At 47.8% G+C, this 20,861-nt stretch overlaps 1 protein-coding gene across 4 annotated transcripts; it reads right to left on the bottom strand.

The window, feature by feature from the left end:
* Positions 1 to 1,829: 1,829 nt before the first annotated feature.
* On the bottom strand, positions 1,830 to 20,034 carry cpne7 (copine VII). 4 transcript variants are annotated; one of them, XM_029846599.1, is made up of 17 exons: positions 19,804 to 20,034; positions 18,968 to 19,044; positions 18,563 to 18,853; positions 14,535 to 14,717; positions 14,261 to 14,335; positions 12,766 to 12,840; positions 10,848 to 10,931; positions 10,664 to 10,753; positions 10,412 to 10,510; positions 10,228 to 10,314; positions 9,970 to 10,029; positions 9,138 to 9,271; positions 5,713 to 5,767; positions 5,210 to 5,261; positions 4,946 to 5,079; positions 4,585 to 4,821; positions 1,830 to 2,672 (listed from the first exon to the last, which is right to left on the bottom strand). In XM_029846599.1, the coding sequence occupies exons 3-17, from the start codon at positions 18,734 to 18,736 to the stop codon at positions 2,520 to 2,522; spliced, it is 1,692 nt and encodes a 563-aa protein (XP_029702459.1). In that variant the 5' UTR covers positions 18,737 to 18,853; positions 18,968 to 19,044; positions 19,804 to 20,034; the 3' UTR covers positions 1,830 to 2,519. The 4 variants fall into 4 exon arrangements, with proteins under 4 accessions (XP_029702459.1, XP_029702460.1, XP_029702461.1 ...); XM_029846600.1 differs by having other exon boundaries at positions 18,968 to 19,025; XM_029846601.1 differs by lacking the exon at positions 19,804 to 20,034 and adding an exon at positions 19,741 to 19,800 and having other exon boundaries at positions 18,968 to 19,025.
* Positions 20,035 to 20,861: the final 827 nt, after the last annotated feature.

Raw genomic sequence — 20,861 nt, 5'->3', positions numbered from 1 at the left:
GGGATTGATTTACCTGGATGCAAAACAGGGGAGCAGAGCGGTTAGCGTGAAGGCTGGGTTGCGTATTAGCATCGAGAGTGGAGCTTAACCCACGTGCAAGAAACACATCCCTAATGTAAGAGATGGAATATTTATCACTGGTGCACGGAGTCGCCTTCCAGCCACCAGGCTGTTGCAGGACGTGAAGCCCTCTCTGGGTGTGATCATATGCAGGAAATTACACCCGTGTTAAACCCGCAACTTGGTAATTTAGTGTCACAATAGACAAGCTGAGATAAGACGAAACGAGCTCAGCAAATTCTTTCCTGGCTCCTCTTTCAATCCCCAGTTGGCCCTGTGAACCTTGGGCTCATTGTCTCGGGAGTTTCCACTCGCTGCTATCGCGGCAGAAATACATAACGCGGCGTTCCATTTGGACATGAATTTCTGCTCGTTTATTTGTCTCGTTCTCAGAGAAATGGATCACAATAAAGGGATTAAATCACCGCTGCAGCACTGGGCTCCAGATATCCAGATTTTGCTTTGGTGGGTGGCAGGGGTCAAACCTTTGCCAATTAAATCGCACCGGAAGCAGTTTGAGCAGTTAAACAGGTGACACGGGACCCAACCGCCATGTTCTTGAGGAATTCTGATCCCTGCATGTGTCTTTGTACAGTTATTCAATTCCTGTTTGGAAACTGTAGCCCAGGACCTCCCAACAGCATTTTCATTCAAGAAGCTGCGCGTGGCTCCAGAGCTCGATCGATGGGCCCTCATCCTGTGATGCGTCGTGACTGAAGAACCTCACGGCAGCTCTGGTCTTCTGGAGTGGTCGGAGGGCAGCAACCATGTTTAGGTGCTTTCATGGGAAGTCAATAGTCTGTGTTTGAAGGCTGGTGAAGCACTGGAGGACAAACCAAAGTCAGATTAATATTTCTAGCCTGGGTGTGTGTGTGTGAGTGTGTGTGTGTGTGTGTGTGTGTGTGTGTGTGTGTGTGTGTTTCTGCTGGAACAGCCAAGACTTGATATAATCACTTGATATACAACACTTGTTTTCTGTGAATCTGTGTTTATGGTGACGCGGAGGACAAATACCCCGTTACTACCAAAGACAGAGCAAATGTTAGGCTGCAAACACACACTCACAGCGTCTCTACGTTATCCCTGCGTATGAACGCAAATCAAGCGAATATCGCCTTTGTTTGTTTGTTTGTTTGTTTGTGTTGCGTGGGGGCGGGGGCTCTATTTTGTGCTTCATTAAGAGCGAGCACACGGATGCTAATTTTAGTGTTTGCATGCGCTTCATTTAGTTTCAAAAGAAAGAGGCTGTTAGTAGTAAAGAAAAACATTCTGCTCATTGTTGCCAGCGCACGTGATGGTGACCACCACGTCTCAGGCGTGTTTCATCCGCGTTTGCCATAAGGCTGCAGGTGGAGAGTCTTTTCGCCATGACGGCGCCATCAGAGGCGGCGAGGGTGAAGGCTGAGGCTTTTATAGAAAAATGACCATTTACTCTGCTGCTGCAGCACTTGTTTTTCTGATGAATGCCACTGAGGAATTTTACTTATTTTATTTTAATAAGTGTTGAATATGAATAAATGTTGAATCTGCCACTTTATCAAGCTTCTGCTTCGACCTTCTGCTCCCTTTCATCATGTATGTTCATACATCACGTCTTACACATTATGGAAATGGAAAAATTGCTACTTCTTTGATACTGGAAATGAAATACAGCCACTTTGATGGTTAGAGAAACCACATTCCTGCATATGCTAAGCTAGTAAACGGCTAAAGGTGTTAGCATCGTAGGCTACGATGCTGTGTGTGTTAGACAAGGCCGACAGTGATCACTGTTTATGCTGTTTATTTTTATCAACATCTCAGGAGAAGAATTTACATTTCACTGGTAGATCATCATAATGCCAGTTAACTCGAATTATTCCCATCGTTCTATCGTCTTCTCTTAACCTCCATTTCTTCCTAATCGGGGTCGCGATTGGCCGATCCGACAGCTCCGCACACTCCAGTGAGTGATGGTAATAACAGATCGGAGTGCCGCATCCCTGCTTCCCGCCATCTCTCTGCTATAATTGCAACATATACAGCATATTCTACAGCACATCTTCAAAATTGCCTGAATGTATGACAGAACGGCGACATAAAAGGCGCTGGATTTCATAGCCACGGAGGGAAAAATAAGCGAGCATCCAATCGATGGAAAAAAACGAAGAACTGGCCTGCATGCATAAAAATCAGGGGAGACAAACAGTCCTCTAAGACTCCTGGTGCTGAGAGAGCTGTCAATTTGCACAGCCAGGGAGAGATGCCGGATTAGCAGAGGAACAAATAAATCAACAAAAATACAGCCACTGTCCCTTTGTAAACATTTGATAGCGGTGTGGAGTGAAATAACTGATTAACAACACATTTAGAAAGATTTACTCTTTTGTCCTTCTCAATCGTCCCAAAGCATGCGTCCTTTCCCGTCCTCCAGTCCGCTTTACTGGTCGAAGGGCTGGTCCCACAAACAGCGCCGGCGGTTATTCTGTCGGGGTGGTGGCAACGGGGCTGAGGATGGGGGTCCTTAAGTCCCTCAGCGGACACATGGGGGCGATGGCCTTATGGCTGTAGTACTCTACCACTTGCTTAGGCACCTCCGCCAGAACACATTTGGCCAGGGCTGCAGGTGAAGCCTGCAAGTAAAAAAAGGACGTTTGTGTCTTTTTTAAAAGGCAAAAGCTCAAGAAATTGCATTTAAATATTCAACTGTGAGATGCTGCAAACAGTGGGCCAGATTCACGAAGCGTTCTTACGAACAAATTTGTTCTTAAGTCCCACTTACGAACAGTTTACGAAGATTGTGGCATTCACCAATTTCTTCTTATCCTGGATTTATTCGTAGGTAAGAACAAATCCTACGAACACTCAGGAGTACTCTTGCGCACATTTCAGTGCCGACATGTTGGCATGGTTGTGTTTTCTTCTCTTGTGCAGTTCAATAAAATTCAATATTACAATGATGATTCTGTCATATTTATTTATTTATTTGTTTATTTCCTATTTTTGGTGATTTACGGAGAATTTTAAAATTACGTAAATGTGCCAATGACTTAACATTAATCAACCAAATTGGAAACCATGCCAAAACTGTCTTTTTATTTGATTTTATCTTGATTTATTTTATTAGGGGATCGAGGATATGCCCTGGCTCCCTGGTTGTTGACACCACTGACAAACCCTCAGACTCCACAGGAGTTTTATTCAATCAGATGCATGCGCGCAGTCGCTCCACCATTGAACGCACCATCGGCATGTTAAAGGGGCGCTGGATGTGTTTGGACACAGAGCCACAACCCCGTGAGGATGTGCGTCCTGACGCAATGATGGGGCCAGACTGCAGGCACGCGGTTCACGTTCGAGCGCGATTAATTGCCCGTTTGTGAATAAAATGCATTATTGTCACAATCCGAGCACAGCTTTTACACGTTTATTTTTTTTACATTCTTCTTTTTTTTACATTCTCGTTGATTTCTTTAAGCGTGTTGGCTATAGTCATCAGGGTTGAGGCAATTTTATCAAGCGTGTTAGCCATCCTTTCTTGATTGTTCAACACGGCGTCAGAAATCAGGCGTGGAGAGGCAAGCTTTGGGCATTTCGCTTTGGGCATTTGGCTGCTTTTTGCTCTGTCTACAGGGTCCTGCTGCAGTTCCTTTTATGGGCATTAGTGGGCGGTGACTTATGCTAATCGTATGTTAATTAGACTCACCTGGCACACGCTTTCAACTTACGAACAGATGGCATTCATCAATCTAAGAACACAGCTGCGAACAATTCTGGGGTTTACGAACGCGTTGATGAATCCGACGTAGGGTTTTCTTAAAAAACTTCTTAATAACAACTTATATCTAAGAAGATTCTTAAGAACATATTGGTGAATCTGGCCCAGTGTCGGAGGATCCATCTCTGTTTGAGATCATGCTCCAGTAAAGATAGAGCTCGTGACTCATCTTCTTCGGGTCCACGAGCGGCCTGGAACTGAGTCAGTGTTTAAATGCAGCGTTCTGCTCTTCAGTACGCACGGGAGGGAAAAAAGAAACACAATTTACCAGTAAAAACTCCACCAGTGTCGAAATGCGCAATTGAAAACAGTTTAAGGCTGGAGCCAAATTGCCCCGGAACTCTGTGTCATTACTTCGCGGTCAGAGATTCTTAAACAAGTTTGATTTTTCCCAGTAAACCGTGCACTTGGATCAGTAAGGGAAATTAGCTTCCCGCACTTCCACAAATGTATCACTCTGTCTCCCATTAAATGCAATTAATGGTGATTAAATCACGTGGGGACGAACGTCCCGTCGTGTTTGTTGGAGACGAACAAGCAGTGACTGAATGCTAGAACACGTTTCTTCCTTGGAACGCGCAGCAGACAGGCCGAACTGTCGCTGATGATCTGGTCCTCCTCCAGATCACGGTGCCCATCTGCAGCCCTGGTAAAGCCAGCGAACGTCCTGTTTGCTCTTTTTAAACGAACGCGCGTGCCCGTAGCAAACGTGTCCGAGGAGATAGCCGAAGGTGACGGCGTGAAGGGCGACGGCGAAAGAAACTGACCGTTTTGAAGTCTCTGAATGGCACGAACTGCACGATGTCCCGGAGGACCGGTTCGCCCTTTGGCGAGCGCAGGACTCCGTCGTCCCCGTCCAGAATCTGCATGTCTGTGAAGTCGGCGTTGCCCACTCCCACGATGATGATGGAGAGGGGCTGGTAGGAGGCTCGGACGATGGCCTCGCGCGTGTCCGCCATGTCCGTCACCACGCCGTCGGTGAGGATGAGCAGGATGTGGTACCGCTGGAGCAGGAGAGGAGGCGTCAGCGTTGATTTACTGCGGCTCACCCGTCAACCAGAACCAGGAAGTACAGACAGCAAATAAACCGGGTAGATGCGTACGCCTCAGATCTAAAGGGACACTCACGGAGGCATCCTTGATGTTGCCATCACCTGCTGCCAGTTTAGCTATCCTGGTAATGATGGGAGAGACGTTGGTCGGGCCGTACAGCTGGATCTTAGGAAGGCAGTTCTGGTAGGCCTCCACCACTCCTTGGATCTCTGATCAGAAGAGGGGGAGCAAGAGAACAACGGCAGGGAAACAGCTGTCCGTCAACCGCCTGACAACATTGGTCAAACACACACACCCGCACGCACACACACCCATTGAAATCCACAGGCTGCTCCTCACCTTCACATTCATCGTCCTCTGGATTGAAATTTATGGCAAAGTCATGAGAAACCTGCAGGCGGGGGAGGGGGAGATGAAGTGGTTAGGACCTCCAGCAGCCCAACATGGATGAACACATGAACCCGATCTTGATATGTATGATAGCAGCTACCCATATGACAGATATCATGTATATAGCCTGATCAGATGTGTCGTGTGTGTGTGTGTGTGTGTGTGCGCTGTATGCATGAGTACTTGCATACCCCCTCCTGAGGGCTTGATGGATGTAGCCGTGAATTAGTGCATGAACGCAGCAGTGACACGACTCTGCGTCACGTTTTTGGACCACAGTCATTTCGATGTTTTAAGACCAGGAACTTGTGAACAGACTCAGTAATGAGTCAGAGATGGGAAATAAATTGAGCCTCCAGACAACACGGGCTCGTGCAGCGTAAATCTCCGAGAAGGCGCAGCCGTGGACGACGGGGCTGAGATTGTTTGTGGAGTGAGTCGCAGATCCTTACCTCATAATTTGGAGGAATTCTGGCTCCAAACCCCAAAGCTGAAAATCTTTTGTCGCTGAAACAAACAAACAAATCAATTAGTCACATTTGTGTTTGCTGCTTATTAATAGTCCTTTTTGAGAGCGAGGTAAAGAGAATGCCTCGCTGGTTTATCCATCTGTTCACATTTCCAAGGGCACCACCCCCCCTCCCCCTCCCCTGCATATCATAAATGTTAAAAGCTCAAATTACAATTTAAAATCAATCCCACTGCCAGCGTTTGCACACCTGCTGAAAGAGGTGCTGCCAGTCCTGACGGGCTGCACATTTGATCTCGCTGGCAAATAAACAGACATTACTTTTTTTTTTTAAGTTCCCGGGGGGGGGGGGGGGGGGGGGCAGAAAGATAAAACGTCGTGGCAGCATGACGAGAATGACAGGACGAGACCCGATTTGTCAGCTCCTCTCCAGATGTGGACCAAAACATTTTCTGGCTGGTTCTTCATGCCAGACAATCCTCATCTTTTGAGAGCATCAGGTTTTCCTCGTTTTGCATATCCCACATCAGGACAACAGATAAGACGCTAATTAGTAGAAGCTGCAGAGCTGAAGCAGATGCCCCTCCCCCTTTATCTGAACATTTAGTCTGCTTCCCTTCATGACCGGCAAACCTCAGATTCTCCAGCTCAGTAATCTGAAAAAGCACCTGCAGCGCAACAGATTCGGGGGAACATTTAAAACACATTCATTTCTTTTGATGCTGATTTTAGCGGCGGCCACGTTCTCACGGGGGCTGCAGGGTTCTTTGTCCACTGGCTCCGAGGAGGTGAGTAATTACCTGTGGTGGGTGTAAAACAAGAAGGAACTTTCTTTTTTTTTTTAATGTAAAACAAAGTGTAAAACGCTCTTCGCAGAATTCTCGTGACGCCGTTCTTTTACCGTGAAATCCTAATTCGTTTACCGCGCATCTGCACGGGTTTCAGCCGGAAAATCAATGATGCACACAGAGAAACAGCAGCCCCTGCAGCACAGCGGGAAACACGAACACGTGTAAACTGGAGCAGAAGTAATGGAGGTGTATCTGTCAGAGATGAACCTGACGTTCCTGACCTCTCCTCCATCGATTAGCACCTCAGAAAAAAAAGGATTTTAGTGCTAAAGAATCATTTCTGATGCAGTGATGAGATTTTTATCTGTTCACATCCAGCACATCTGCATGATTGCCCCATACTGCTGCTCCCTAAAAGACCACAGCTCTCCTGTGGGCTACACACTGATCCTGGTTCCTTTACTTTTTGTCTGTAAAGAAAGAGAACCCAGCTTGACCGTCCTCTCAGCGAGATAAACGAGCCTCTGCCCACACAGACTGAAGCTAATCACTCCAGCTCCATAATGCACTCCTCTGCAAGGACTCTAAAATCCCACATCACCAATATTCACTAAAGGCTAAAAGGGTTGCGTGCCCACATTTTACACCTCAATAACAACTCTGACTTGAGAGGCAGGGCCTGCCTACACGCTCTGTAGCTGCATGACCAGAAGCACATTCCCAGGTACGTTGCACATGCTAACGCGCGCAACGACAACGCGCCACGGTCCCTGCTTTTAATGCGGCAGGATTTCAGTGTCTTCAATACTATCGCTTGGAGGCTATAATTAGCCTGATAGTGCTCCCCTGATATTCAATAGGAGGATCTGCATAAATCAGGAGTCAGAGTGTTAATCCTCCTCTGGCTTACTTTCGACATATGTGAGTATTTTTTTCCCCCTCTCAAACATATACTTGGAATATTTTCCCATTAATCAGACGCTACCTGCAAAGCTACAATGCTCCCCGCGGCCGCAGGTTGAGTTGATGTGGTTGAGATTATCAGTGTTAAAGAGTGAAATGTTCAGCTCAAACCACCACCTTCACCTTCTGTATAAAATATACAACTGCTCTTTTTAATGACATCTTAAATAGGATCCATCTTGCACGTCCTCTGGTTCTATATGAGATTCTACACCATGCTGTTATCCCTCCGGCCATATGGGAGAACCCCAGGAGGACCAGTGGCTGCAGCAGATATGCAGAAGAAAGTGTCATTGAGTTATCCACATTAAAAAAACATATGCAGCCTCCTCTGAGGCCATGAAGAAGACCAAACAGTGGAGGCCTTTATTCGCAACACAGTCACATGCACAGCGAGGGGTTTGTGTGTGTGTGTGTGTGTGTGTGTGTCTTGTACATACTGAGTACCCAAATCTACATTCGACTTGCAAAGTGAGGACACATTTTGGAAGCTAGGACATTTTGGCTGGGCCTGGCAACCTCAAAGGACCGTTTGAGGGTAAAGACGAGGCTCTGAGGTCGAGGTCAGAGTTGGGTTTAGATTAGGAACAGGGTTCGAGGGTTAGCTGGGACGGTTACAGTAGAGGTAAGGAGCTGGATAATGCCTCATGCCTGGTCTTGGTCTTTATAAAGATAGAAGTCCAAGAATGTGTGTGTGTGTAATAGTTTGGATTAATAGTTTGGATTAAGGACGGGCAAGTCCATCAGAGGAGGTCAAATCCAGTCCTCAAGGGTTGAATTCAAGCCGGAATTTACATCCTACCAGGCAGGAAATATTTCTCGAGTTTGTTAAGAATTTAGGGTGAGAATGAAAGCAAACATTGGTAAACAACAACGCTTTTGTTAACTGTAAAATATTAATGTGGAGGGAAGGCCTCTGAGTCCTCCCGGCTGCATCTTAAAGGCCTGTGGTCAATTTATAGAAACGCTTGGCGGTCTCGGATTTATTGCGAAAACCCCGCGCACGAGGCCACTCACTCATTCATGCCGCTGTCAGTGTCGGAAGGTCATCACTCAGTTGTGTTTGAAGAGAAGAAACTGGTGATTCATTTGCTTGGTTTCAGCATCCAAAGCGATGACGGGACCAAACTGTTGATTGATGACAGAAATGTCTTTTTTCTGAGTGGCTGCGGGATCCTGGACATCCAGAAATGCTTGGACCAGGAGTCAGTTTCGGGTCAGCGTCCTTGACTGACATCTAGCTCTAGATTATCCTCATGCATATTTGATAGCGGCAGCCAATTTCGTCTGCTCTAATTTTACTGAGCGTGGCGGCTTCTGCTTAACCACGAGTTCAGCGCTGATTAAAACTGGCCCACGAAGACGAACATGATGTGAGCTGGTGTCACACCAAGTTTGAAAACATAGCGTGACTACTGGGGAAACTCCACACACAGCCGATTTCCATAGCAACTCCAGCTGCTGCAGAAGCGAAATAACCTGCAGTGCTCCAGAATTTCCATTACAATCCTTTTGCTGTGGTCCGGGCGGAGCGGCACATTTTGGCAGTAAGAAGCCCCTTGTGGCGTCATTTTTCCCTGGGAGAGATGAGTTTTGTACCCACGAAACACACTTGACCTACAAACAAACAAACAAAGAAAAAGAACCTCCAAACCTGTCGTAGTCTTGGCAGATCTCCCCCACGGCTATCAAGGCCTTCAGGTACTCATTGGGCTGATAGGGGTTGATGTAGTGCAGAGAACAGCTGTTCCTCGGGTCGCCATTGGACGCCGTGAAGTCGATGGCGACCTGAGAGTATTACAGGTGCAAGATAAACAATCTGGAAGTGCCGTGTCTGCTGCTCGTACCTGATCTAAGGTGGGAATCGGTGATTTGACACCCACATGGCTCTCGTACGCTATAACACAAGCTACTTTAGGAAGGAAGAGCAGCAGCTATATATATATATATATATTTATCTTGGTTGCAAAGACTTTTATATACCCTTTACATATCTGAACTCTGTAAATACAAACATATAGATTGATATCATAAATATATATCATTGTGTGTATATATTGTATATACCCATCACAGTTTTATTCGCTACTTAAGCACTTCTGGTTAGATGCTAACTGCATTTCGTTGCCTTGTACTTGTGACATGTGTAATGACAATAAAGTTGAATCTAATCTAATCTAATCTAAGCTACTGGAGGGGTCCTCGTTACTCCGATTTACTGCTTCCGTCTTCCAGCCGCCAGACCAGGTGATGAGGGCTCGAGTGGAGAAACACGGAAGGCACAGAGGCTTCACGCTTTACTTCAGAGAAGCCGCGCCAACATCTGTTTATCTGGAAGCCTGTTCGTATTTCAGCCGCTTGCCGCGCGTAGCGCTAACGGGCAGGGGACTTGGCAGCGGCTTCATTCACAGAAATCAGGGCCACTCGTTGCAGCTAAAAAACTTAATTGCACTGAAGCGTGGCTAAACACAGGCCGCTCAAATTACCGTAAAGTGAATCTGGCATCCTCCCATGATGTAATCTAAGAAGGAGTACACTCTGTGGAGCTGCAGGGGACAGAGGGAATGAGAAGATTTGTCAAAAGCAAACCCTTAAGTGCTCAGAGGCGTTGGCAATTAAAATAGGATCTACTCAACAAATCTGCTGACAGCAGAGGTTAAATATTCTGGCACGGCAGCTAAAAATAACAAATATCCACAGACGACTCCGACAGACATGCAGCGTTTCTGCCTCCGGGTTCCCACCTTGAGTTCACTGAGGATGACAACTCCAGAATTCTTATAGTTTCTCTTCTTCTGTTTGTACTTGGGGTTCACGCAGTCCCACGTCACCTTGAACAAAGAAGCACGGCGACTTGAGCCACAGGACGTTATCGGCGCGCCACCAGGTCGGCGGCGGGATCGGCGCGCCGCCTCTTCGTCCACTGACCTTATTCCCACTGGAGATTTTCTGCAATTCCCTGAACGTTGTGTAGAACTCGCCGATGAAGTCGTGCTTCCCCCTGGAGTCGTAGTCCCACACGAGGCACTGCGACGCACAGACACAGCTCGTCACCGTCGTTCTCCGGGGTCACAAAATTCATGCGCTATTTTTGAGTGGGCGTGCAAATATCGCGCCCCTTTTTTCAAAAGTTCTGCATCTGGGATGCATCCCCGCTCACAGTCGCTAGGGTTCCGTTACCTTGAGCTTGCGCTCGTCGTCGCAGCTGCACAAGGATATGAGGGAGACTTTGAACGGCTCCCACACAGGATTCAGGTTGTTTTTAATCACCTGTTGGAGTGGAGTACACACACACACACACACGTTAGGAGGCGGGCCGACACAAGCATCTGTCGTCGTACGTGAGGACGGGCTCCGAACGCACCTCGGTTCTGTGCACAAGCTGTTCGGTGTCGTCGTCGTTGATGCGGTAAATCTCTAAAAAAGGATCTGACTTGCTGAAGAGGTCCTGCGGAGAGAACAGCGTGATTGGATGGTCCAGGAGCAGTTAGACAGGCAGACTAATGAGGCTCCTCTGGTCTGAGACAACAGCGGAAATGTTCTATTACCAAACCTTATTAACAAATAAGAACAACTTAAACCGGAGGAAAATTTGACTGAAGGCTGAAGTAAATATTTCTGTTATAGTTACCCTGTTGTGCCCTTTCTGTAGGTACGATTACAGGGGAAAAAAACAAAATATTCTATATTCTATATGTAATGCGTCTCGACTGGCTGCTGGGGTGTTTTGTTGACTCATATTGCAAAAAGGGCAATTGTCTCTGTGAATAAAGGTCAGGGAGGAGCAGGTACAGAATGCACAGCACAGCGTGGCGGGGGTGAGCTGAGATTGCGGGAAATGCGTTTAATCTCCTGCACCAAATCCTTGTTTTATTCCATGAGTTTTACATCAACAGATAGAACGAAGATTCTGAAAGGTTTACATGGTGGTTTTTTTAACAACCTTAAATCCTCCCCTGAGCCTCGACTACCTGCCTCTGAGAGCAGAGTGGGGATGATTTAGGTCGATAGACTCATCAAAAAAAGGAAACGGACAACTCTGTGTGTGTGTGTGTGTGTGTGTGTGTGTGTGTGTGTGTGTGGTGGGGGGTAGGTCAGAGGCTACGCACAGAATGAGACAAACGACTGTCATATTCTCGCCACATTAGATACATCTTGAGGGGTGGGGGGTGGTGGGTGTCCATCGTGGGGACACAAGAGCGAAACCAAGCCGTGCTGTCCTTGCTTTGTTGTCATGGCAACCACTAGCAGTGTGGACCGGCCACACGCAAATGTTGAAATTCAATCACGGGCAGCAATCGCAGCGATATTAATGCCGAGCAACGACGGCGCGCCGTGACGTGTTCGCGTTAATGGCCGATTCTCCGGGATCGATGCGGCGCCGGGTCGCCACCGGCAGCCAAATTAAGAGATCCAGATGACATGCAACTGATTAGAAAATGATTGTTTCATCACTCTTCATCAGGCGTCCATTTAGGAGCCACCGCCTGTCTCGCGTGATCCGTCACCACTGATTTGCAGCATCAAATCAAAAAAAAATCAACGGATTCTCCACAAGAATTCAAACAAACGCAGCCAAACATTCACCCTCAACTGGACGGATTTCTCCTCACGGGCCAATGAGGGTAGAGGAGGAAACCGAGGCGCTTCCTTCCTGTTGAGCGCCTCACACATGGGATGCTTCTTGACTTTCACGCAGATCCTGGAGGATCTTCATATTCAGCGTGAGTAAAATACTTCCTAACACCTCCAGCACACAGCCGGGACGCACCGGCCAATGAGTAACAGCTCCAAACTGGTAAGGGAATTTCAACCTTCCGAGGCTCAAGTCCTGGCATTAAATGCGACGTTCATGTTTAGCTAAAAGGCGCCTTCAGAAACGGCAACTGTTACAAAAAAAACCCAGAATCTGCATCTTTCTCCTGCGAGTTCAGACGAGTTGAGCTGTGAGTGAATGTGAGCCCCTGCTGCCTTTTTGATTGAAAAGCTCCTTCTTCAGATTGCAAGTGTGAGATGTGAGTGGGGGGGGGGGGGGAGTGTGGGGGGGCTGTGTAATAAAGCCTTAAAGTGATTTTATCTTCCCGCCATAATAGAGCTGCGTGTCATTATAAAGATATCTAGTTATGTATGAAAATGAACATCGGCGCGGCTCCTGCTGAGGCTGCAGTATCACCATCACCGTCGTCACCAGCATCATCATCATCATCATCATCATCATCATCACCTCGCTAACGCTGCTGAACCATCGCTAATGAAATGTGAACCCAGCCTCTTTCTCTCACCTTATCATCCAGCTTCTTGGCGCAGAAGGAGAGCTCCACATAGCCGTTGTTGCCAGATATCTCCTCGGCATGCACCTGAAAAGAGAAACATGATTATTCAGCAGGATCCGCCACATTATTCCAGTAAAAGGACGTTTAACACCCGAATATGTTCTGGGTGTTTTTAAGAAGTGAACGCCAGCTTCTGCGTCTGGCCGACCCGTCTGAGCAGCTCTGTGTGGAGCTGACAGGTCTTCACTGCAGCTACGCAGCGTGGAGGGTTTGACAAGACCTGACAGATATGATGGGCAAATTAGGAGGCCCGGGCTTCATCAGGCAGCCCCTCCTGACAGGTTCTCCTCTGATTGGTTTACACTGCGTCGCTCTTTCTGTCCATCTGAGGTTTGGAAGCCGCCATGTTCTGACCCCGAGTCGACGTGTAGCCTGGCTCTAAAACCGTCAAACTGTGCTACATCTGGAGGGAAATCCTTGAGGGAGAAAGGCTGCCACCTTTGGACCTCTGGACCTTTGGACTCTTTGTCATTCAAGCTGGGCAGTGACGTCACCCGTTTGAAAGTAAATTCCTCATTCAGTTAAGGCGCAGTATGTTAGATTTGTTGGCATCTAGTGGTGAGTGCAGGGATTGCAATAAGAAAATCCACACCTTGTACCCATCTTCTGGGTGGTTGCCAGGGAATGAACTAAGCAACTGCTGCCATTCAGGTATTACGTAAATATGTAATAGGTCGACTGCTCCCAGCTAACTTGTTAAAATGTGAACTGGGCTGAATGAAAGTGGGCGTTTTGTAATTTATGTATGTTTTTATTTGCTTTTGTGCAACATTTCACATCTCTTGTGCTCGAATCATCTGTGAAGGTTGAACATGAATAAAAATTCATGTGGGCAAAGTGTTCTGGGTAAGATCGTTCGGTATTTCTGCAGCCAAAACCATAAGTTCCCGGTTCTCTTTCCCCATACATATGAACATATACATCACATTCCTGAGGGCACCGGGAGCACACCAGAAGGAAATGACACCAATATTGCAAATACAATAAATAAGAAAGAAATGGGCTCTGGAAAGGCTGGGACATTATTGGAGTGCAGTGAGCTGTGTATTTGCCTGGATGGAACTCCCCAGTGGGATTTCAGTTATCCCAATGACATTCAAAAGATCATTGCTGCTGGCTCTGATTGAGATTCAGCGCAAATCTGGCAAAAGATAAAAAGAATAAGATTTAAAATTGGATGAGTTTGTCCGCCCGTGTTATCGGGGGTCCGGGGTCCAGACCCCAGATGGCCCAGAGCTAAACCCAGCGAAGGGCACTGAGATCTTCTATTTCACATCGGATGCAGGACCCCACACGCACAGACCGCCTTTTCTTATGGCTTCACTCAATTCTGTGTGTGGAAGACGTCCCTGAGGAGCCTCGAATGGGCGCATATATAAATATACTGTAGCTGAGAGGAGGAATAAACCGCTAACGAGCATCGCTACAAAAACCCCGTGCCTACCGTGATGGTGGACTTGCCGGCATATTTCCCGTACTTCAGCAACAAGGGCTTCACCATCTTCTTCTGGGCGACGATCTGCATACATCAAGTTAAACGTCAGCCTTCAGCTCCTCGCTGGGAAGAGCAGCGTGCAGGGAGTCATTAAGGGCGGCGACACGCATTTATCACCGACGGAGGGAAACAGTCCGAGGCGCAGGCAGAGAGGGATGCTGCCGCCGGCTTCAGCTCTGTGACCGACCGTGGTTACTGAACTGGCGGGCAGAGATCTGTCTACCTGTCCGAGGGTGCACTCCACCCCACCCAGGAAGTCGTCGTCGCGGGTTCCGATGCTGTGAGTGCCGTGGATGTCGTAGACTTCGAATCTGAGCTTCTGCACCTCCTCGAAGTAGTAGTCCAGGGAAAAAACCTTGGCAAACACCGGGTGCAAGTTGCTCTTTATGACTTCTGTCCTGTCCAACTGTGGGAGGAAACACAGAAGAAGACTTTTGCGCACCTAAACACGACGGCCATGGAACATCGGGCTGCTTTCAGAGGAGCAGCCGTCCATCTAAATACCAGAGCAAATGTTGCATTGTGGGGTGATTTGTGAGAATTTCTGTGGACTCAGACATTTAATCTCAGCCTACAGAAAAGCACGCGCTCCTCTATTTAATAGCCTGACAAGAAAAGCTGAGCTCTTCCAACGGCTCATGATGTTGGATTTAGCCTGGTGAACATCCACACGCTGCCCATCTTCTCACGAGAGCAAATCAAATGAGTCTTGAAACAGCATCGGAATCTAAACTCGTCTTTCTTTCACAGCTAAAAGCGTCGTGATGCCGTGTTCGTGTTAAATGTGTGTGGATGACAGACCGGGCGCATCATGAACAGGGCTGTTTTGGGTCTGGCATGATGTCCGATGTCATTTGTTCATTCCCAGCAGAGCCGCTCCAGACTGGGAATCACAATGACCACATAAAGCCTGCCTCTCAGTTTATTGGTGAGACAAAAACCAGATCGGAAACGACTGATATCTTAAGAACAACAAGCCCTATAAACTTGCCTACGCGAGAAAACGACCACACAGCATCCAGGTTCTTATTAAAGGGGCCACTATTGTTCAGCAAACCAACACTTTTAACCTCATTTATTTCACATTGGGGTGTCATTATTGAATTATAATGTGACATTTAGACACCCTTGAAAGCCTAATAGTCCAGCTGTTCAGAGGTTGAGAAATTAAGCTCTCACGGAACGTCTTTTTCCTGGCGGTAAAATCCGATGCATATAACAAAACCAGCATTTTAGCTGAGGGAACAGGTCTGGGGATTAGCGCCTCCACAAAGACAGACTGTTCGTCCCACCTCTCACAGCACTGTAATTCTTCATAAGAAGGGAAGAACGCCGGCTCTCTTTGCCAGAACAGAGGAACGGCCTCACGCGTTAGCATGAATTCTGTGTTTCTGACCCGCAGTGACGCAACGAGCTGCCATCCCCCCGACGTTATGATCTCATCTGCTGTTGTAATGGTGCCTGTGGCGGCTACGAGTGAGTTGTGTTGGCTGATCCCCGTCTTCTTTGACCAGCCTGAGGGCGCCGTTCATGTCACAATATTAATGTTTTATCAGAGGAGCGAGGGGATGACTTGGGTTCAACCCTTACTGGGTTGCTATAGCGATTCACCTGCCACGTCTGACATCCCTCTCTTTTCCATTCACGTGTGTCACTCGGGGGTTTTTCTTCGTCTCTGACTCGTTTCTCTCACAAAGATCCAAGCAGAAAAAGCAATAACACGATCATCGCAGAGTTTGGGAAAGAGAAACTTTCTGGTTTGACTCCCTGAGCCTCATTCATGCCCACTTCTCTGTCTTGTCATTTCCTGCCTCCTTCCTCCTTCCTCTTTGCACCATCTGGATCGACAGATTTGCAGTGAGTCTTATGGGTCTGTTTGTGGATAAAAGCTCACCAGAGCTGTAGTGAGGGTAGGTTGCGCCTTCTGTTAGGTTGCTTGTGTCGAGCCAGAGCGACTTGACAGGAATAATTTATGATTTCTAGAATTTCTGTCCAACAGGTAGAAAATTATCTATGCAGTTCCACCTTAACAAGCCCCCGCCGGGGACAGACCGGCTTGTTATGGTGGCAGCATGCTGATCCACTTTGCCCAAAAAGCCGTGTGATCCACCCTTTTCTCTTCCCTGCGTTTTTTTTTTACCTGCACAAATTGGGTTCTCACGCGAGACAATTACGACGTGAGGCTCGGCTCAAAAGCAGTTACGGGTCAGCGGGGCCAGGAAGAGACAGAGGGCCTCGGCGTGGTGAGTGGGCCGAGCCGCTGTTCAAACGAGCACGTAAGTAACAAATGGAGGCCGAGCAGGTTGGCAGAGGATTTGGATAACATGGATAGATGGATGGATGGATGGATGGATGGATGGATGGATGGATGGATGGATGGATGGATAGATAGATAGATAGATAGATAGATAGATAGATAGATAGATAGATAGATAGATAGATAGATAGATAGATAGATAGATAGATAGATAGATAGATAGATAGATAGATAGATAGATAGATAGATAGATAGATAGATAGATAGATAGATAGATAGATAGATAGATAGCTCAGTAAGCCAAAGGCAGGTGAGTCTCCACCATCGTCTGATCATCACTGAGCTACTACAAAGGAAAGAGATGAATTCTGTCTCCCACAGATGAAAGTGTTTTGGTGGGGAAGGTGCAAATGAACTGCACAACAATAGCAAAGGACCTTGTGAGGAAACAGGTGCAAAAGTACCAACAGTCGCGCTAAAATGGGTCCAAAGGCACCATGAAGAGAGCCGCTGCTCAGCCTCGGGGGCGAGCCACTGGCCCGGCACAGTCAGGCGTGAGCTGTGGACGGTATCTGGACAGTGAAGGGGACCCGAGTCCAGCAGCACGGCTGCATCATGTCTCCAGGACGCTCTGCTGTACCTGGAAGTGCTCCAATTCCCAACACAGATGGCACCGGGATGGAAATTATTCAATAGTGAAACAACATCTCAAGACCAGAAGTAACGCTGGTGGGAAAGGAAAAAAAAAAGGATTTTCGCCAGTCACGGAGGACAATTTTGGGATGAAAAATTGGAGTGGCTGTCGTAAAGATCTCGCCCCGATATTATAGCTAACCTAATATGGAGGCAGAAATGAAGGAAAAGTGTGTGTGAGACCTCAGATTGACCAGAGCTCCAGGAGCTCAGTGCCAGAAGCTTCTAGGAAGCTACCACACAACATTTGACCCAAGGCTGCTGTTTAAAGGCAGTTTATCAAGAATGAGTGTTTCTGCATCAATGGATGAATGAATGAATGAATGAATGAATGAATGAATGAATGAATGAATGAATGAATGAATGAATGAATGAATGTGACAAGGCCAATGTTACATGGATGGAGTGATGATTAGTGGAAAAGATACCAGGTATTGCGGTAACCTCAGGTACGTGTGTGTGAGTGTGCACATCCATTTCAAAAATAGCCTTTCACATATGCTGCACTGTACCCAGGTCAGCCATCTCATGAGGCATCCTCCGTAGATTGGGAGGAAAAGCTATAACCGCGCCCGACATGGACTGTTCTTAATATTACATCGGCGTTTGATGGATGAAGGATTCGCAGGCGAAATTTATCTGCAGAATCCGTTATTCCGTGTTGTGTTAACAAACAAATGAAGGCCCGCATTTCGACTCCCCCTCAGGAACTCAATCAATTCATCAACGGGAAAATGAGAGACCTTGTGCCCACGCACCACGTCAGCCCGAGACCAAGGGAAGAAATCCTCCATTTCCCACTGAGGGCCAACTCGCCGCACGTCACATTTGCAGCCCACTGTTTGTCCACGTGCGTCCGCCGGTGGGACACGCTCGTGCACGCGGCGCCGCACCCGCCGAATCCTACACAGCAGGCTTCACAATCTGGCGTGAGTTAATGAGTAGTTGAGAGGAACGCTCGCGTTCTCCTCTGCAAATGTATTCCGCATCTGACATTTTCTGCTCTGAGTCAGACAGCTGTTGTGTGAGCTGTGATCATTTCCTGGGAAAAAAAGGAAAAAAAAAACAGCTGCAAATCCACCAAACCGTGAGAGATTTATCACCAGGGTGGAGCCAGACCGGTGGTTCTGTAGGGCGGAGATGTCTGGTTTCAGGTGAAGTGGTTCGGATGATCTGAACCCGTGCAAGCGGAAGCCAAAGAAATGAATGAAATGACTGTGGAAATACCAGATTTACATTTTTCTCCCAGAGAGAACTGATACAAATAGAAAAAGGAAACGGGTTTGGAGGGAGGGGCTCACCTCTGTCCACTGTCCGTTGGTCTGGACCATGAGTATGACACAGGGGTCGGACTTATTCAGCGTGTCTCGGTCCAGCAGAGCCTTGCATGACACGCGCAGCTCCACTTTGGAGACGCAGGCTGCCGGACCGCTGAGGCTGGTCGCAGGCGAGGTGGCCTCCTGGATCTCGTTCATCCTGGCTCGAGCTGAGGGGAGCGTCCGATCGGGGGAAAACTGAGAGGGGCGCGAGGCGACTGGCGACTCCTGGGTGGAAGGATCTCAGCGAGGACGCGGCGCGCTCACAGGACTTGGCTTGGAACAGATGTCAGAGAGAGGAGAGAGGTGCCCGTTGAGTCCCCAACGAGAGCAGAGGTGTCATTACAGCTGGTTAAGCATTACTCCCAATTGTGAGGAACATCATCTCACCTCGTTAATAAAGACAAACAGGGCATGAGGGTGGAGCTGGATCAGGTCCCTGAAGAGGCTGATTAATGACATGCAGTCTGTTACAACATGGAAACACACTTGATATCAGCCTCTGCATATTATGCATATTGTGATATCCACGAATAGAACAGGAGATTCCATTCAGCTTAGGAGGAAACATTTATGCCGTTTTAATGATTGATGAAAGTGGAACTAGGAGGTCGCGCAAAACTGCCGTGAATTTGAGGTTTAACCTATGACATCTGTGCCAAAGTGTCCTTGAGCACACAAATGGGAAAGGAAGTGAATGTTGTCGAGCAGCGGCGCCCGCTTCAGCGAGGACAGCGCCCGTGGATCAGCAGCCATCTGTGGCTCTGAAAACGCGCCCAAACCCCAGAGTATCGACGTATCTGTAAGGTGTGAGCTGCTCCCCAAATCCAAGGTTCTGACGGAGGGGTGCGTGGACAGAAGTGGGGATGGCCGTGCCAATCCGACAACTTAATCAAAGCCATTTCGGGAAACACTCGGGAACACTTTAGAGCAATTCACCAGCTTAAATCCCCAAATCTGTCAGCTGAAACCCGGACACCAGTTGCGGTGGGTCCAGTTAGAGCTCCTACTCGCATCAAGTAACGCGTCCGAATCAGCGAAAAGAACATTTGAGAACATCGCCCGTCACTGGCCGCTTTTTCTACGCCTTTTACGCACGTCCAACGAGACAATCAGCGGCTCCGCAAACGCGCGCACGCAGAGAAAGGGGGGAAAAAACGCACCAACAAAACAATTCCCGCAACAATTAACTACGGTGGCCACCAAATGAAGGACTGCGCTCCTACCTGTCGTTGCTGCTCACTCTTAAACACACTTGTTCAGGCGTCTTCCATAACGCGCTGGCGGATTTGTTTCCTCCGCACAAACTCATTGGTTAGAGCTTCAGAGGAGGGAGTGGGCTCGTCATGTGGAGACGGGGAGTGGACAGGAGTCCAGCTGCCGATGCGGGGACGCCAGTTTCATTTCACATCAGAATCCGCGCAGGCTGCTGGGGTGCGTGCGTTCTTGTTGACATCCGCGTATGAGATGGCGAGCGAATCCCAGGACAATCCATTATACACCTGCAAACTTCACTTCACTGTATTAATGTAGCCTTTTCAATCATATTTTCCCCAGGATAAATCTGCTGTAATCACTCTGTCGTTGCATGTTGCGGATACGGTTTAAATGCTCCACTAACTAATCTCTGCTCATATTACCAACTTCCAATTTAATGGAACAGCAATTTCTGATGAGCTGCTCAGTTGTGCGAAATCAGAAGCTTAATTTCTCCATTTTCTGCCGCAATCTATCTCTTTTTTTTTATGCGCGCGCGTGTTTATTTGAAAAACTAAATAATTTTCTAAATCGCTGACAGCAGCGCGTCTTACATAACATATGGTTTCTATGTTTTGGCTTCAACCTTTTCCAGTCCGCCCACAGATGTATTATTTTCATGAATGTATTTCCAGACATTGCATAACGTTCATAGATTTTTTGGGGGGGGAGTCACAGAGAGAGACAGAAAGTTTTTGGCAAAAACAAAGGCGAAAGACCCGGAAAAAATAAGCATGTGTCTGCGCACTTTATGATAATGTTAGCGTGTGGGCTGCACTTGTTGCGACAATTAATTCTGCGGGAGGCTTCAGAAACCTGCGGAGTGCTGAGGCGTCCGTCGTGCGGGGAGGATATTTGGCTGAGAGCCTGGCGGCGTTACGAGTTTATTGATTTTCCAGGAGAAACTCAGAGTTCTCAAACATTTAGGCCTCCTTGCTCGTTGTGCGCACGCGTCTGACGCAGAAACACGTTGCCTTCAGACAAGGCCGCGACCTCGAGTCAGCTCTGACTTCCGGCGTTCAACCCC

Source organism: Takifugu rubripes, chromosome 13 (genome assembly GCF_901000725.2).
Source record: "Takifugu rubripes chromosome 13, fTakRub1.2, whole genome shotgun sequence".
Lineage (NCBI taxonomy): Eukaryota > Metazoa > Chordata > Actinopteri > Tetraodontiformes > Tetraodontidae > Takifugu > Takifugu rubripes.
Note: the sequence above shows the minus strand (reverse complement) of the source record. Positions and strands in the feature narration are given on the sequence as shown.

What these genes read in the sequence shown, in the direction of transcription:
- cpne7 (XM_029846599.1), bottom strand. Translation starts at nt 18,736, where the DNA reads ATGAACGAGATCCAGGAGGCCACCTCGCCTGCGACCAGCCTCAGCGGT. An exon ending in CCGGCAAGTCCACCATCACG is followed by an intron (nt 12,841 to 14,260) that starts GTAGGCACGGGG and finishes TTCTCTTTTCAG; the next exon opens with GTGCATGCCGAGGAGATATC. An exon ending in ATCTGCCAAGACTACGACAG is followed by an intron (nt 5,768 to 9,137) that starts GTTTGGAGGTTC and finishes TGTTTGTTTCAG; the next exon opens with CGACAAAAGATTTTCAGCTT.